Source organism: Pangasianodon hypophthalmus, chromosome 5 (genome assembly GCF_027358585.1).
Source record: "Pangasianodon hypophthalmus isolate fPanHyp1 chromosome 5, fPanHyp1.pri, whole genome shotgun sequence".
In the NCBI taxonomy this organism is placed as follows: Eukaryota; Metazoa; Chordata; class Actinopteri; order Siluriformes; family Pangasiidae; genus Pangasianodon; species Pangasianodon hypophthalmus.
Genome location: NC_069714.1, coordinates 666,883 through 685,000, shown reverse-complemented (window position 1 = coordinate 685,000; position 18,118 = coordinate 666,883). Strand labels below are relative to the sequence as shown.

General features: G+C 37.8%; 2 protein-coding genes across 5 annotated transcripts; one reads left to right on the top strand and one right to left on the bottom strand.

Moving 5' to 3' along the window:
• Nucleotides 1–312: 312 nt before the first annotated feature.
• trappc2 (trafficking protein particle complex subunit 2) lies at nt 313–4,008 on the top strand. Of its 2 annotated transcripts, none has more exons than XM_053233853.1 (5): nt 313–412; nt 692–792; nt 1,092–1,240; nt 3,325–3,406; nt 3,544–4,008. In XM_053233853.1, exons 2-5 carry the CDS (start codon nt 700–702, stop codon nt 3,640–3,642), a joined length of 423 nt encoding a protein of 140 aa, XP_053089828.1. In that variant the 5' UTR covers nt 313–412; nt 692–699; the 3' UTR covers nt 3,643–4,008. The 2 variants fall into 2 exon arrangements, with proteins under 2 accessions (XP_053089828.1, XP_053089827.1); XM_053233852.1 differs by having other exon boundaries at nt 356–544.
• A 563-nt stretch (nt 4,009–4,571) lies between these two features.
• Nucleotides 4,572–17,068, bottom strand: egfl6 (EGF-like-domain, multiple 6). Of its 3 annotated transcripts, none has more exons than XM_026910537.3 (13): nt 16,780–17,068; nt 13,045–13,151; nt 12,264–12,356; nt 11,457–11,576; nt 10,972–11,091; nt 10,362–10,496; nt 10,118–10,240; nt 8,840–8,905; nt 7,245–7,517; nt 6,083–6,148; nt 5,584–5,679; nt 5,118–5,389; nt 4,572–4,969 (listed from the first exon to the last, which is right to left on the bottom strand). In XM_026910537.3, exons 1-13 carry the CDS (start codon nt 16,848–16,850, stop codon nt 4,862–4,864), a joined length of 1,650 nt encoding a protein of 549 aa, XP_026766338.3. In that variant the 5' UTR covers nt 16,851–17,068; the 3' UTR covers nt 4,572–4,861. The 3 variants fall into 3 exon arrangements, with proteins under 3 accessions (XP_026766338.3, XP_026766339.3, XP_026766340.3); XM_026910538.3 differs by having other exon boundaries at nt 7,278–7,517; XM_026910539.3 differs by lacking the exon at nt 8,840–8,905 and having other exon boundaries at nt 16,780–17,067.
• Nucleotides 17,069–18,118: the final 1,050 nt, after the last annotated feature.

Genomic DNA, 18,118 nt, shown 5'->3' with positions numbered 1-18,118 from the left:
GTTTCGCTGCAAGATTTATCTTTATTTATTATTATTTATTTATTATTATCAACATGATGCGTTGTTGTTATTATTATTACTAATATTATCTTAGATTTTGTTTATATTTTAAAATATTGTTTGACGATGCAAAAAACGTACAGCTTCACACAAACACAACATAAAAACGGAGGAATACACTTTTTAAAAAATCATTTTTTTAACTTTTTTTAGTCTGTATATTTATAAAGTATTGCTTGGAATTGTATATTCGTAATCGTACCTTAAATACATGTATATTTAAACGTATTTATTTTTAAAAGGACGAATTTTTGTTATTACGACGACAGATGGAATTTTAGTTCCGGGTTCATCCTGATGACGTAGCAGGAAGTAAAACGCGCCTGATGAGTGACGGCGTTGAAGCAGCTTCGTAAGAAATGGAGATTTGTTATTAAACACAGCACAGAGTTGTGTGTTTTGTGTTTTGTGTTTTATTGTGCAAACTTTAAGAGGGAATCTTTTCATCTTTTCATCTTGTTATTGTTAGTTGTTTGTTCGGAAGGTCGGTGTCATTAGTATAATAATAATTATTATTGTCATTAATATTGTATTTATTATTTGTCTCTTTCACTTCCGCTTCCTGTTCTGTAACACACACACACAGTTTAAATGACTGTTTAATGTCCATATAAATATGTTTATATTATAGAGAGAGAGATGTCCGGGAGCTTCTACTTCGTGATGGTGGGTCACCATGACAACCCGGTGTTTGAGATGGAGTTCCTGCCTCCTGGGAAACCAGAATCAAAGGTACAGATACAGACATACATCAAGCTGTGTGTGTGTGTGTGTGTGTGTTATGAGAGAGAGAATAAAGAGAGGCTGGTGAGGGAAACTGTTTATAGCTGCTCTAACGTAAGTGATTCGTATCACAGATGTTCCGCAACAATAAATATAACTCTAAACGGATAAAAAGTATGTTTTGGATCTGTTTTTGGCAAGTCCTCCTTGATTGGATGGAAGAGTTCCACTAAACGTTGTCCTTTCCACCCCTTTAGGGCTTCAGTTTTGTGATTATTAACTGTACTTGTTTATTTCTTCGTTTACAGGACGATCATCGACACTTGAACCAGTTTATCGCTCACGCTGCACTCGATCTGGTCGATGAGAACATGTGGCTGTCCAACAACATGTACCTGAAAACGGTGGATAAATTCAACGAGTGGTTTGTCTCGGCCTTCGTCACCGCCGGTCATATCCTTCCTGAAATAAAGAGCCTGTAAAATCCCAGGTTTTTCTTAAAGCACACAACAGTAAAGAGTCTGATTGGTCGCTGTAGGAGGAGTAAAGAGTCTGATTGGTCGCTGTAGGAGGAGTAAAGAGTCTGATTGGTCGCTGTAGGAGGAGTAAAGACTCTGATCGGTCGGTGTAGGAGGAGTAAAGACTCTGATTGGTCGCTGTAGGAGGAGTAAAGACTCTGATTGGTCGCTGTAGGAGGAGTAAAGACTCTGATTGGTCGCTGTAGGAGGAGTAAAGACTCTGATTGGTCGCTGTAGGAGGAGTAAAGAGTCTGATCGGTCGCTGTAGGAGGAGTAAAGACTCTGATTGGTCGCTGTAGGAGGAGTAAAGACTCTGATTGGTCGCTGTAGGAGGAGTAAAGACTCTGATCGGTCGCTGTAGGAGGAGTAAAGAGTCTGATCGGTCAGTGTAGGAGGAGTAAAGTGTCTGATCGGTCGCTGTAGGAGGAGTAAAGAGTCTGATCGGTCGCTGTAGGAGGAGTAAAGACTCTGATTGGTCGCTGTAGGAGGAGTAAAGACTCTGATTGGTCGCTGTAGGAGGAGTAAAGACTCTGATCGGTCGCTGTAGGAGGAGTAAAGAGTCTGATCGGTCAGTGTAGGAGGAGTAAAGTGTCTGATTGGTCGCTGTAGGAGGAGTAAAGAGTCTGATTGGTCGCTGTAGGAGGAGTAAAGAGTCTGATCGGTCAGTGTAGGAGGAGTAAAGAGTCTGATCGGTCGCTGTAGGAGGAGTAAAGAGTCTGATCGGTCGGTGGAGGAGGAGTAAAGAGTCTGATTGGTCGCTGTAGGAGGAGTAAAGAGTCTGATTAGTCGCTGTAGGAGGAGTAAAGAGTCTGATCGGTCGGTGTAGGAGGAGTAAAGAGTCTGATTGGTCGCTGTAGGAGGAGTAAAGTGTCTGATTAGTCGCTGTAGGAGGAGTAAAGAGTCTGATCGGTCGGTGTAGGAGGAGTAAAGACTCTGATCGGTCGCTGTAGGAGGAGTAAAGAGTCTGATCGGTCGCTGTAGGAGGAGTAAAGAGTCTGATCGGTCGCTGTAGGAGGAGTAAAGTGTCTGATTGGTCGGTGTAGGAGGAGTAAAGAGTCTGATTGGTCGGTGTAGGAGGAGTAAAGTGTCTGATTGGTCGGTGTAGGAGGAGTAAAGTGTCTGATTGGTCGGTGTAGGAGGAGTAAAGAGTCTGATCGGTCGGTGTAGGAGGAGTAAAGAGTCTGATTGGTCGGTGTAGGAGGAGTAAAGTGTCTGATTGGTCGGTGTAGGAGGAGTAAAGTGTCTGATTGGTCGGTGTAGGAGGAGTAAAGAGTCTGATTGGTCAGTGTAGGAGGAGTAAAGAGTCTGATTGGTCAGTGTAGGAGGAGTAAAGAGTCTGATCGGTCGGTGTAGGAGGAGTAAAGAGTCTGATTGGTCGGTGTAGGAGGAGTAAAGAGTCTGATTGGTCGGTGTAGGAGGAGTAAAGAGTCTGATTGGTCGGTGTAGGAGGAGTAAAGAGTCTGATTGGTCGGTGTAGGAGGAGTAAAGACTCTGATTGGTCGGTGTAGGAGGAGTAAAGAGTCTGATTGGTCGGTGTAGGAGGAGTAAAGAGTCTGATTGGTCGGTGTAGGAGGAGTAAAGACTCTGATTGGTCGGTGTAGGAGGAGTAAAGACTCTGATTGGTCGGTGTGAGGACTTTTGGCCTTTTTTTTAATTTAGTTTTTTTGCCAGAATTCAGCCACACTGAGCTCCAGCGAGTTTCTCACACCAGCGCACTACACCTCTATATTATTTATTTTCCACATGTTTATAAACAATAAATGAACAAATGAAATAAAGTAATGCTGACGGTAATCTGTCTGTAATATCACTTGTTGCTGTAGACATGCTTTACGCTGCCGGTCGTCTCATTTTCAGATCGCAGGATTACATCCCAGTGTCGTTTTATAAATGTTTAAACATAATTCATAATTAATGAGCAGATGAAGTGAAAGCTGATAACATTTTGAAGAAATAAAACAAACAGGTTAATGGATTCATTTTTTTTTTTACGTTCTCCCTTAACTGTGTTTTTTGTACATATGAGGTTCATCATGCTTCATGACGTCAGGCAAGAAGACGGGATCAAAAACTTCTTCAACGACGTTTACGATCTATACATCAAGGTGTGTAGTTTTTTTTTTTGTTTGTTTCGGATTGTTTTTTGTGCTTACTGTAAACAATGATGATGACGATGGTGATGATTGTTATTTATTATTATTGAACTTTGTAAAATTGACATGTGGCTTCGTTCCTTTGGCAGTTTGCGATGAACCCTTTCTACGAAGTGAACACGCCGATTCGCTCCACAGCCTTCGAGCGCAAAGTGCAGTTTCTGGGCAAGAAGCATCTTCTGAGCTGATTGTGAAATGTTTCTATGAGTCGTAAATGTAATATACAGTACATCAGTTTCATTCGTCTCCACTGTTGATTTAAATATTCGCACTTATTCTGTACGTCTTCAAACCCGTGAGAAGCTTTTCCTCTGTTGTTTATTGTGAGTAGTGTTTACACGTAGTGCCTGCTGTGTTTAATAAAAAGTCTCTGACCGCGTTTCCCTTCTCGCCGACACACGCCATCATCTTCAGCAGTGACATTTACACCTGATGAATCCGAATCGTGGACTTTAAACTGTAGACACAGTTTTTTTTACACTGATCATTTAAAAACATTATGAGCACGATCATCAGTTTATCAGTTTGTCGGATAAAAATGTATTATTATATTATATCTGTATGTTTGTCAATTTTTATATAATGTTTAACTACGTTGGTGAAATTTTAAATCCTAGCAAAAAAAAAAAAAATGGGAAACAAGGTCTAATTTGCGCTTTTCAAGCCTTTTGGTAAATAATTTCTATCATAATTAATCCTGAAGAATACAACAGTTCTGCGAAATTTAACAAATATTACATTTTTTTGGTGAATTACTTTAAATTATTTAATATTTGTGAGGTTTTTTTTACACGAAATATTTTTTAAAAGCTTTACAGAGGGGATTTTAACACGAGAAATAAGAATAATACTAATAATAATATAATAATATAGAATTCTACTGCATATTTTCTTCAGCAACTGCAGTATGATTTTTTTTAAAATACGTTTTTTTAAGTTAAAAGTCTTTATAGTGTACCGTTCAGGATGTATTCCCACGTATCCATGGCAACGCTGATCAGGAAAAGGATACAAGTGCTTATTAACGAAGAACGAATGAATAAAATGCTGCGTCAAAATATTATATTTTATATCAAGCATCCGTTACAAAAGAAAAAAAAAAAAAAAACCCTCCATATTTATTTATTTATTTATTTATTGACAATAAAGAAATCCACTTTTATTTGCGTTTTTCTTCCTGGAGAATGTAATGAAGCTGTCGCGGCTTTCTTACGTTATTTATTCAGGAAACGTATTTATTTCACCATCTGCTTTTATATGTAAAAAAAAAAAAAAAAAAATATATTGGGGAATTTTATCTAATACTTGTTACTTCCATCAACCTTTTTTTTTTTTTTAACGACTCAATTAATTTTTTTTTAACGTATTCAGTAATGTTTTTAACACATTTTCCTTAAGAACATCTCTCTAAAAAAGTTTCTCTTCAGCATCACGGCAGCTCCCTGAGATCAGCACCACGTTATCCAGGCCGATTTCTCCACGCGCCAGGCTTCCGCGCGTCCCCTCGAAGACGACCTGCAACACAAAGAGTTGAAAAAAAAAAAAAAAAAAGACCGAATTTAATATTGGACACTGAAATGATCAGGAAAGCGTGTGAACTCTTGAATTCGTCTCATTTCAGATTAAAGTTTTAGGAATTTTAGGAACGAGCTGAATTTCTCACCGATTCAGGAGCTCTGTCTCTCCAAGCCACGTCGACGTTCTCCGTGTGCCATCCGTCGTCCCGGCCGCGTCTCTGTTCCCACAGGACGTGGCGGGATTTTCCGTTTTCCGTCATCGCGCGCAGCGCTCCGCTCTGCAGCCCTGCAGCCATCCTGTAGCTGAATCTTACACAGAAGGCCCCTTGACGAACCCGATCAGGGAGGAGGAGCTTCAGCTTGGCCTGCTCCCTCCAGTTACCCACAATTCCACTGAGCGCCATGTAGTACTGCAATCCTGAAAGCACGTGGATTTGTCGAGACACGCGTTAGCGTGTTAGCCTGACTGTCTGTTGTACCTCCAGACAAACGTACTTGGTTCTATTTCCTCAAAATAGCAGCCGAATTTAAATCCGCTGTAACTGTTTCATTATTTTTATGAATTTTTTTAAAATGATTTCTATAAAACGTGTAATAAAAAGTCGACGTTACCGTTTTCGTGGTAATGGACGGTCCAGTCCGAGTCATCATCTTTGTCCTGAACCCATTCACATTCCCCCGAATCGAAGTTGCAATCTGTGAGGAATCCTGCTCCGAGAAAAAAAAAAACAACACAAACACTGAGAAACTTCTGAAAATCTTAAATGAACTTTACTGACACGATGTAAGACGTAAGCTTAGAGCCGGGTCTAAATCATCACACTCTCTCACCTCGAGCCAAATATTAAAGATAAGCTATCATCATTCAAATCATTCGAATATAAACCCCGCCTTTAAACATCAGGCCACGCCTCCTCTCCGAGCCTGACGCTGGCGTGTAATGACGTGTGATTTTAGTCATGTGACGTCCTTTTGTTTTTCGTTTGTAGTTTTTAGAAACTACATCGCAGCTACGTCAGTCTAAAGAAAGACTGCATAGAATATTGTTCACATTTCAGCTCATGTCTTTAATAAATTCAGTATTAACGAAGAAACGAAAGAGATCTCTTACTTTCCTGTAGAGGTGCTGCGTTGATTTCCTTAAATTCTGTTCCCCGGCCGTAGACGACGTCAGAAACTGTAAGATTTTATAAGGCATTACTCCTTCATCCAACAAGATTTACTGTTAAGTAACATAGAAGTAGCTTATATTCACCCCGATGACATAAGAAGTCACATGTTCAACAGGAAGCTGGATTTCCTGAAGATCACGTGAAGAAGAAAAGTCTCTCATTCTTCTCATTGTTCGGCGATATTGTGATATTGATTGACGAAGTCGCAAATGTTACACAAAAGATTGAGTGAAAGTCAATTAATACTTGGTGTATCTGCTAATTCTATGTTTTAAAAACACCAACCTATCATTTACCAGCAAAAAAATTTTGTAAAAAGAAAAAAAAAAAAAAAGAGAGCGCGAGCGAGAGATAGTTACATGCGAATATAACGGTTTTCTTATATTCAGTGTTTCACAAATTATGTAAAAAAGACTCAGTCATATATATATATATATATATGTATATATATGTGTGTGTGTGTGTGTGTGTGTTTTGTTTTTTTTATTTTCACTTCTATCTTTTTTTAAACCGGAATGTTTTCTGTTGTTTGATTGCTGCATTACGAGGTGCTACGTATCTTGAGGACACGTCCACGGTGCCTGTCTACGCAACAGCTGTTCTGGAGCAGGATAATAAAAGGCTAGCGTTCACACTCCTCCTCCTCCTCATACACCCCCCACCCCCACCCGTCCAACCCCTCCTCCCCTTCTTTTCTGGGGTACTTGTTCATTTCAGCAGTGGAATTTCCCCTCCTTGAAGGTGACGGACGTCTCGGGCTTGTCTCTTCTTGCTACAATAAACTAATCTCGGCTCACAGGCGCAGAAAAAGAGAGCTGTGGGGTCTGGAGAGTAGGTGCGTTACGACGTGACCTGAAAATAACGCGACCAAATAAAACATCGCTTCTGTGCCAACTTAACCGCTTAGACCTCGACGCTTTCGTCTGTTTTACTTTGGCAATTTTTTAAAACAAATTTATCTCCAAACTTGGTTTTTATAAGGTCTATGTAGGACCTGTTTCAGATATCGCTACCTGGTACCATAGAAATCCAGCTGTGTGTGTGTGTGTGTGTGTGTGTGTGTGTGTGAGCACATTTATATTTCCACATTAATAAACTCACAGAACACATCTCCTCGGGGGTTCAGCCTCTCACCGTCCACTCCGTTTCCTTCCTCCTCCTCTTCCTCTTCCTCTTCCTCTTCCTCCTCCAGCTCCTCTTCCTCTCCGGTCGCTATCAGTGGTGTCACTTCCTGTCTTGGCCCAATGTAAACGTCTCCATCGTAATCAAACGGCTGTAGGTGCACTTTCGGGGATCCGGTCACTCCGGGCTCCGGGATGGCGTTTTCGAATTTCCCTCCAAGAATGCGCGGCTTCGAAGGGACTTCTGGGATCGCTATTAAAAACCAAAACGATCATCATTTACACCGTTATTGATATTTACACCACAGTGCTTTTGAATTCGGATACTAAACGCATGATTATTTAACATTTATGGAAGGAGTCTCCAGTGTCGGTGCTTTGTTACAGTCAGAGGTATACAATCATTTTAGGAATAAAGTGATCAAGTTAACAAGGGGAGCCGATATCTGATCTTTTATTGTCCACATTCTCTCTCACTCAACTAAACACACCATGCAAATATGTGTGCTGATTGGTACATTAGCAGCACTGTGTACCATCAAACACACTCTAGTTGGTACAACGTGCCACACTGAAAAGCAAAACCTTCAACACATTGCTCTTACATAGCTTGAGCTCTTCAATTAAAGAAACAAAGCAACATGGGATTGCTTTTTAACAATGTAACTCACTTCAGCGCTGCATTAACCTTTAACCTTTCATCAGTGTGTTGCAGCAGTGCCACACTGAAACGCAACCACTGTCCAATCACAGCCCTCAGCTGTCGTCGCAGTTACGTAACCTTATGTATAGTTTTCAGGAAGATCCAGAGCGATAAATCTGTAAGTGTAGCTCCTCGGCTCTGCACGCTTTCAGCACAAAACCCATCAGTTTCACCTCATTTCAATCTCCGCCCACAAACACGCCCACTACGTAGGAGCTACGAAAAAGAAATGCGATGAGATCTCATTATCACACCAGATCAACATCTACGAAATGACAGGGGAAACGATATGCTGAGCTCCGCACAGATCCGAGCTAAAGAGCACGGGGAACTGTGTTACACTATGAGGGGAAAAAAGTTCCAAACGTACGAATGCAATGTTTTCATGCTAACACATGCTAAACAGCAAGCGGCAAATAGCAGGCACAAGGCGTTCATTCGCTAAGTTAAATTTACAGTTTCAAAACACTCTCGTCGACTTCCCCTCATTATGAAAAGCATCTTCGTTGCTTTTCAGCTGTAACATTGTGTCTCGATTTTGGTTTTGTTGCTCCAATTTCCATTACTTTGCTAGCTAGCTAACATACTAGCATGCTATATAGTTAGTAATCACGCTAGCTAGCTAAAGGGGATGGAAATTGGTAAAGCAGCAAGTGAAGAAGTAAAATACTACTGAAATACATTTCATTAGCTGAAAGAATGTCACGTTTATGTTACCTTACCCTGCTAGCGAGTTAGCAAGCTGATACGACTCTAAACATCGTGAGGAGAAGTGATGAGAGTGTGTTGAAGTAAATCTCCTGAAAACTACGTGTTAATATATTCATGTTTTAATGAGCGAATGGGACTTTCACAGGCCGAAAACTTCTCACCGTTCAGAAATTCATCAGCACTGCCTTTCTCGGCGTCCCAGGAGCTGCTGTGATAAAAGGGCTTTACTACAGGAAACACACAAAAACGCCGTTTTTTTTTTTACGCACACCACTGCCTTCCTTCCAGTCGATGTCTAGACAACAACATCAAACGGATTTTGCAGATGGTTTTAACATTAAAAAAAAAAGAAAAGTTTCCTTTTTTAAGAAAACAGTGATTTGAGACACGTGTTTTTCCGATCGCAGACGTCTTAACCGGAGGCTCTTAAAACAGGAAACAGCTTCTCGCCAGACTCTTGTAGTATGAAGGATGAAGTTTAAATCTAAAATCGAAATGGTTTTGCTTCTCCAGTGCTCACAGGATTCTTTTATATAAAACCACAAACAGATCAACTAGGGCTTAAGTTACTTGGAGCCCTATCAGACAAGCAACTGCTCCAATCTGACGTCAACTTCTGATATTTCATATAATTGCAATTATTTGTGAAATTAAATGAAAGTAAGCTGGCCAATTTCAAGCAATTGTCTCACTAATCTCTCCATTTTACAAAGATCTGAGGACATACGGGACACACAAGGTACACATTCCGTGACATACACAAAATGATGTATGGAAACGGCTCAAGGGCGGATTTCTCTTGCGATACACCAAAACGTATGCGACAATTTATTTATTTTTTTAAGGATGACATCATCACGCACACCATTTTATCGGTAAGAGGCCAATTGGAAGGAAACAGGCGGGAGACAGCAAATTTCGCAACCTTTTTTTTTACGCATTTTCACATTGTCGATAACAAAGAAGCGCAAAAAGTGGATGTAAACTTGGCTACTGTGTACCTTACGCTTTCCCTTTGTTTGCTTAGGCTTTTGTTTTTACAGAAATTGGACTTCTACGAGCAACTATGTTCCAAAACAAATAAATTAAAATATTAACTGCACAGAATTTTTCAGTCTTAAATTTTCAGACTTAATTTCTGGCATTATAATGAGGAATCATAACACCACATCCCAGTTTCATAGTAGATTCTGATAGAGTGTCCTGTGAAATTTTATGAGCTTTCTGGAATGTAACAAACCCTAAAGTAAATCAGATAAAATATTATTAGGTGGCTAATCTTGTCAACGATTTGGGAAGGACACTATTTTTTCGAAATGTAGTTAGCTTTCTTACTTAGAGACATTAGCAAGAAGCTTTCCAGAAGTTTTGTATGTACCTTGACTTATATAGATATACAGTTTCCAGCTCCAAACAGAATAAAATAACGTAATTCTCACCTGAACAGTCGAACCCACTGCCACGGAAGCCTTGCTTGCATTTGCACTTGTACGATCCCTCAGTGTTTATACACTCTGCATGACGGCTACATTTATGAGTGTTGGCAAGACACTCATTGATGTCTGAAAGTTAAATACAACATAATATAATATCATTTTCTGCTTAACGGTTTATCATGGTTTAAAATATTATGACAATAATTAGCTCAGTCCTAACTGTGACACACAGGGTTTGTTGTTTTACCTATGCAGTCATATTTTCCACTGATGTATTTTAGATCGTAACCCGCTTGGCACTTGCAGTAGTAGCTCCCAAAGGTGTTGACACACTCACGGTTGTATGGACACTGGTGCTTCCCGGTTACGCACTCATCAATATCTAAATGAAAGAAAACTTTCATTTACTGCATTGAAGAAAGTGAAAACAACACATACAGACCATGGGGATGTGAAGATGAAGTGAAACACACACACACACACACACACACACACAAATCCTTGGCAATTGGCCCCTAATAATGGCCATTTGAAGAAGTAAGCCACAAAAAAAAAAAAAAAAAAATCTGTGGTGCTTGGCCCCCTACTAATCAACCTTTAAAGAAGTGAAACACACAAAGAAAACTTGGTGCTTGGCCCCCGAATAATGGTTAACCATGGTTAATTATTAGGATTATTTCTCTCACCCAAAGACTGAAGGGAAAATGAAAATGATATATTATACTACGTTGTCTTTTCTGCTATATTTAAATGCTACATAAAATATACGCGTTAGTGCATAAGCAGCAGTGCAAAAAGATTTGCGGACTGACGTTTTTAATTTTTATTATTTGCTTATTTATAAATTTCACACTCACCAACGCAGGTCTTTCCATCTGAACTGAGCTGTAAACCAGTTGAGGGACAAAGGCAGCGAATTTCCCCCTGAACTTCCTCACACCCGTACTGACAGTGAGCCAGAGAGCAAGTCCTCGAGTCTGTCCGGCAACACAGCAAAGCAAATCGTATACTTTTTGAAATTTTAAGCATTTCTTGTTTTCGCTGTTTTGAACAGAAAACAATGCTAGATTACAGGAAGTCTAGTAGTTATATAACATCAACATTTTGAAACTTTTGCAAATCTGGTGGGAATTTTTCAGCTCGGTTTGGACTACAAGAACATGTACATGCAATTTTACTAAAAGAATGATAAATGAGGCCCATCGTCTGCTCAGTGGTGGTTTCTGTCCATTGATGGATGAGGTAAGGGGGCCAATACTTTGTGCATAGCGACAGATGAGCTACAGTCAGTAACTGTACACACGTATATGAAATATATAGTAAGCGTTATTCAGGCACTTACTTGCACAAGAGCCATCAGGCATTAACATGTATCCATTTAGGCAATAGCACATGTAGCTACCGAAGGTGTTCATGCAGCGATGCTCACACGGCCGAGGCTTCAGCCCACATTCATTTAAATCTGGGGAAGGAAACAGTCAGGAATTGATTATTTACAATCACTAGCTAGCGTCTAAGTTTAGATTTTTAAAAAAAATAGCTACACTTTTTTACACTCAGATAGCTAACTAACTAACTAGCTAGCTAGTGATATTAGCTAGCTAGTGATATTATCTAGCTAAATGTCTTCATTGGAAATTCTACAAACACAAACTTAAGAATTGAAAAAACAAAAAAAATAAACGCAAATATGAATATGATAATCAAATTAACAGTTTATTTACACTGTAAATGTATTGCTTTTCAGGAATGACTGCAAATGATACATTTTTAGCTAGATAAATTTAAAGAATTTAAAAATAAAGCAAAAGAAGTCGTGAATTGAAATTTCTAAACCTATTCTATTCTATCCTATTCACGGTCAGAAACTGTTAAAAAAAATAGTGAAAACATATACAATCGCTCGCTATATTCTATAGTTAGGTATAGCACTATAGTAGCTAGCTAGCACTAGCTACGTAAACATCTGAAATTTTATAAACTGTGAGATAGTTTATATCCAGGGACATGGAAAAGATAAAAAAAAAAAAGAAAGGGAAAAACAAGGCAGAAACAGTTTGCTTAGCTAAATTTATCCAGGGTTAAAACTATTATCACTGCTAATCCATTTCACGCTAAGTTCGTTAAAATGAAAAACTTTCCTACAAACCTTGACTACACGTTTTGCCAGTGTATCCCGGAAAACACTTGCACTTATTCGGCCCGACGCACTCTCCGTGCTTACATCCGAATTCACACTGGGCTGGAAAAAAAGATTTCGTTATGAGCAAGTTGGAAAGTTCGGAATGAGTTTGAGTAGTTTAAAATATCTAACTACATTTTAGTTGAAATGTCTAACAAACTTTATGCTTGTAAAAGTCACAATCTATAGAAAATTTCAAACTTTTAGCTATGTAATTAGTCAAGTAGCTAAGAATGTTCACAATCACGCATGAAACAACTTTTAATTGAGCTAATGTGAAAGGACATCGTTTCATTTTACAGTGCACGTTAGCTTTATCACAGAAATCTGAAAACATAACGTTAGCTAAAGTTAGATTTAGCTACAATACTTTATATCCCTGTATATTTTTTTCCAGGATTTTAGCTCGAACTACTGATTCCTGTCATATGCTAACAGCTAATTATCCCATTAGCTAGCTACTGTGAGGAAGCCATCGTCTGAAGTTCTCGTATCTAGTGACTTTTCTTTGAAGCTCTGTACTTCAAGCAAAATACATTAAAATTCTGAATGCATCCTGTACGTTATACGTTTTAACACACTGCCAGTTTTAGGTTTTTTTTGTGTAACACAGCATTTACATACATCATTTTTTTTTTGATAAAATGATAAATTCGCACTGAGCGTTAAAATTAAAAAAGCAACACCAATTTGAAGGAAAATGTCAAATTCTTTTTAAAGCGTATACATTATAATTTATATCGTATACCTTCACACTGGCCTTTTGTATTTTTCTTCCATCCATAGCAGCAGTCCAGCCGGTTGCCATAGCGACAGACACCTTGTAGATTTCCGACAGATACTTGTCTGCTTTCCCTTTAATGCGAACAAACACACGTTACACATTCTCATAAACACGCAAGCAAGTTCGACATTCCATCTAGGACTGTGACGATATTTACACGATACAGCTGTTGGGAAAGATTAGCTAAGCTATCTAGATAGCTAGCTGCGCAGTAAGCTTGGCTAACGTTACACATTCTCACAAGTCCGTGTTCATATTTGACATGGCGTTCTGGACTAATATTAAGCTAGCTTGGGTTAAAATAGTGCTTAGTGAACAACATTTTTTTTATTAATTGCACAATCTATTTGTTTAGAAACAATAGCAAAGCTAGCTAGATACCGAGAAGTGTGCTAATGTTAGCCAGCTAATCTAGCATTAACAGCAGATTATCGACATATGGTGATCAAATTTAACGTAAATTTATTCGTGAACGTCATTCAAAAACATGATATTGGGTTGGATGATGATCATATTGTGAATTTATTGAAAAACTATTTATTAATTGACTATTTTATTTATTAGTTTGTTAGTCTGATATATTTACTTTTAAAAGCTTGACTCATGCCTCCTTCTATTTTTTTTAAACTTTGATTAGTTTTTTGTGCCTTATACATAAAGCTTGTCCTGACTTGACTGAGTTTGTGCTATAATTAAACAGATGGAGCGTCAAACACACAAACACACACAGACACACAAGTTAAGATAATGAATGACTTCTAGCAAATTCTATCTATAAAAATACTGAAGATTTTACTTACAATAAAAGTACTGTGCATGTTGAATATTATAACGTATCGGACTTTGTGTGTGAAAGCGGATGCCTGTTTGCTACGCTATGGAATTACAGTAATTACGTGTTTTTCCCGAGTTGTAGCAATGTGAGCTGTTTGGGAACTGATGCTCCAACTGGAGGGTCGTGTTAAAATTACGGTAATTACGACATGCCGATTCTGTTTGTAACCAGACTCGCGGAATAGCTGGTTGTTGAAAATCGCACAAAACGTTGACACATGATTAGCTAAATCATGTTAGTAAATGCTACAAGCTAAAAAGCTAAACTACCCTGTGGTATTAACCCTCCTTACAGAAGCCATTGCCTTTAACTCGGGAAGCCAGGGTTTTGGTTTTGTTTGTATTTGGTTTTGTTTTTATTGTGTGTGGTGAGGAATTACGACTTGCAGTTTGTCTTTTTATTATTATTTTTGTAGGTCAAAACAAACTAAAAATTCCTGCCTGATTTACAAAAGTAAAACCTGCTTTACTCTGATTTTCTTCGTGTTTGTGTGATTATGTTGATAAAAACGCAATCGGCTATAAATTATAACTGTAATTTACAAACAGTGACAATCAGTGCAGCTGATTTGCATTTAGCCACGCCCACAAAACTCCATAAAAGGCAAAGAGACCTGAAAACGACAAAATGACAACTAAATGGTGAAAGAGCGCCTCCGTCTCCCAGTAACGCAGCTCAGCCACTGCAGGGTGCCATTACTTTTATCCTAATGTAAAGCCTAGTCTTATTTGTGTTAATTTATCAATTTGTTTTGCTTTTTTTGTTCAAGTCATTAATATGAAACAAATGAGTTTCACAGAATGTTTAATTAAATCAGTGTTTCATTGAAATAAATGATTTAAACTTTGATTAGAAGCAGGAAGTCTCCTTTTATGGAAATTTACGCAAACTTGGGAGTGAACGTGGATACCGATTTTTTTTTTTCAAGCTAATTGAGTTTTCTCGAAGGCCACATTTCTTGCGTAAATCCTCCTGTGAACAATTTACAAGGAATTTGTTTTTATTTGTATCCAATGCGACAAATGAGGCCCACTGTATGAAAACAATTTTACACAAACGTTATACTTTCAGAATAGTTATTTTAGAAATAGCTTCAGCTGCCATTTTGAAAAGTGAACAGTTCACCTGTTGTTAATTTGATCCCTCAGCTAATAAAAAAAACTTGTATCTAACTAGTAAAACAGGCCTTAAGACGGCGAGAGGGGAAGTCGCCGTGTTATAAACAGACCTGGAATGCAACCTTGATTTTGGCTGTGCAGGACTGCAAGGAATCTGAGAGCCAAAATAGCGTAAAGAGGAGAATATGAGACGCTAACAGGTGGCTACGCTACATTTAGACGTCCGTCGCTCCCGGAATAACACTAAGCCCCGAGTTAAAATACGAGCTTAGCATGTCAACAAAGCAACGTTAGATTCTCTAGAGAAATTATCTACAGTATGTTGCCTTTCTATTGTTTTATTAGCATCCATATCATTAGCTAGCATTGCAATAGATAGCTGCTGTTTTTACTCTGCATTAATGTATACATTTATTCTATGAGCAATATGACAATAAAGGTAGAGGAAACATATTTATATCGATTCACTACTTCAATAATAATAAATAATTTAACAGCTCATCACATGTTAGTTCTTATCATTAGCATCATCTGTTCTTCCTGAGGTAAATGTAAGACTTAAATTTAGGAGCAATAAATGTAACATAATTTTAAAGATGCAGAGTGTTGGAAACTGAAGGCACTATATTGCTGTTTTGCTAATATCATGTGTTGTTAGCGGTTAGCATTTGAGCAGTAATTCTTCCTGAGGTCAATTCAAAGCAAAAGTAGCATTACTTTTACCTTACCTTAGCAATAAGGTAGCGTAAATGAATATTAAAATGTAACATCGCAAAAATTGCTTTATTAGTATCTTGTAAAACTTTTTTAAACAGTTAACATTAGCATTAATTACTCTTGCTGAAGTATTCTAACATATAATTTATGGCAATAAAATGGAGGGAAAGTTAAACAGAGAGAACCGAATACATTATCCTGTGTAAACTTTGATAAAAATAGAGTGAACTTAAAGACATAGATCTGTAGAAATTGCAATATGTGACTATATTGATAAAGTCATCGGTTGTTAGCGGTTAGCATTTGAGCAGTAATTCTTCCTGAGGTAAATTCAAAGCAAAAGTAGCATTACTAAGGTAGCGTAAATAAATGTTAAAAATGTGTAAAATTACAAAAAAATTGAAAGCGTGTTATATATTGTTTATTTATTTCTATGTTATATTAGTATTTTGTAAAACCGTTAGCTTTAGCATTAATCATTCTCACTAAGGTAGACTAAGATGTAAAACTTATGGCAATAAGATGGAGAAAAAAGTAAACAGAGTTCGTTAAATACATTTTATGGTGGAAAATTTGATAAAAGCATAGTGTATTAGATGTTAGCATTAGCAGCAGGTATTTTTTCTGAGGTAAACATGTTTAAAAACCTAATTGTTTTCATTTACGTTTACCTCAGAAAATGCGTGACTAAAAGTGTGTGTATATAATGATGCTGTAAATGATTAAATCAGTTACCAAAAGCAGAATAGAAATGTTTTTTTTTAAAACTAGACTATAATTTCTAAAATGATTCTATTGACTTTACAGAGACAGTAATAAATAAGGCATTGAGTCCATGTGTTATGAGAAACGAAATATATCCTGTCACTGTAATTAAAAATAAAAATAAAAGCAGGACGTTCTGGTAGATTTCACTTCATCCACAGATTCATCACACAAGCTGAACAGTGCGTCTGTGTCACGTTTAAACCACGAACTCTTCAGGAACTCTGAGGAACATTGCTCTATTCGTTTCTGATGAAAACTCACCTGTAAGCAGCGTATGCAGGAAAAACGTACAGCAGGAACGTCAGAGAGCCGATCCATGTGCAGGGCTTCATGGCTGAGATCTCTCTCTCTCTCTCTCTCTCTCTTTCTCTCTCTCTCTCTTTCTCTGTTTTTCTCTATCTGCCTTTGTTCTCTTCTTTTCCCTTCTTTATGGTTCAGCCAAAAGAAATACAATCAGCGTCTCAGACAAACGTCTCCAGACTTGTATTGGGATTTTCTCTCTCTCTCTCTTTCTCTCTCTCTCTCTCTCTCTCTCTCCACCAGACTCAAATTCCAGAGTGCGTCTGTTTTTAGGAAGTGGGAGGAGGTCTGAAAAAAAGGGAAGTGTTAATGTCTGTCTTTTTTTTTCTACCTGAAATTCCATCCAGGAAGTGGTGATTGATGGGAGTCCTTTTAGCCTCAGGGGGTTTGCCTGCTTTCCCAAAGAAATAAAGAAATCAGAAGATCTGTGGCTATTTCAGTAACATTTGTGGGGTTTTTTTTAATTTAAATTAATAAGACAAAATACTGATGGATTAAAAACGTTTCTCTGTAACAAGTTTGTGAGGTAAAAACTGTTTATAGCTGCTGCAACGTAAGTTATAACAAGAACTAACTTGCGTTGCCGGCATTCCACAACATTCAGATGTAACTATAAATGGATAAAAAGTATGATGCTTTATAAATTTATAGATTATAGATATATAGATAGTTTTACAGATTGTAGAATTGTAATCATTGGCAAGTTGCTGTCGAATAAGAGGATTAAATCACTTTTGGATGCGCTGTTATGGGAAAATAATCAACTTCACAACTAACTGTTCCACTATTGGTTGAATGCTTACGCTAGATACCTCAGGAGAGCTAAAGTAAACTAAATATTACACCTTTTCAGACAAAAGGCTGAAACTTGATATTTTTCTTAAATTATCTTATCTATTAGCTCAAATGACAGACATATCTTCTAAAATATACTTAAATAAGTATTAAAATGATTTCTTCATCAGTGGAATTAATCGAAAACATGCTAAAGAAAAGCAATTTATCCTGTTATTAGTCACTACTTTGCTGTCAGAGTTTTTCCCCAAGTCCCTCAATGCTGTCGTGTTTTATTTGTGCCAAAAACAAACCTTAAATTAGTGTCTGCTCTAGTTCTGACCCTCGTGGCTTCACACACTTCTTTCTGACCCTTTTAGTTTTCCACTTTCCTTATATGGGCAAAGTTTCCTGTCTCTTTTTTGAATAACCCTGTTGATTGTTCATTTATGTCTTCAAGCTGCTCATTCTTTCAGCTGTATAAATAAATGTTCTGGTCAGAAGGATGAAGCGAGATTCATTTCAT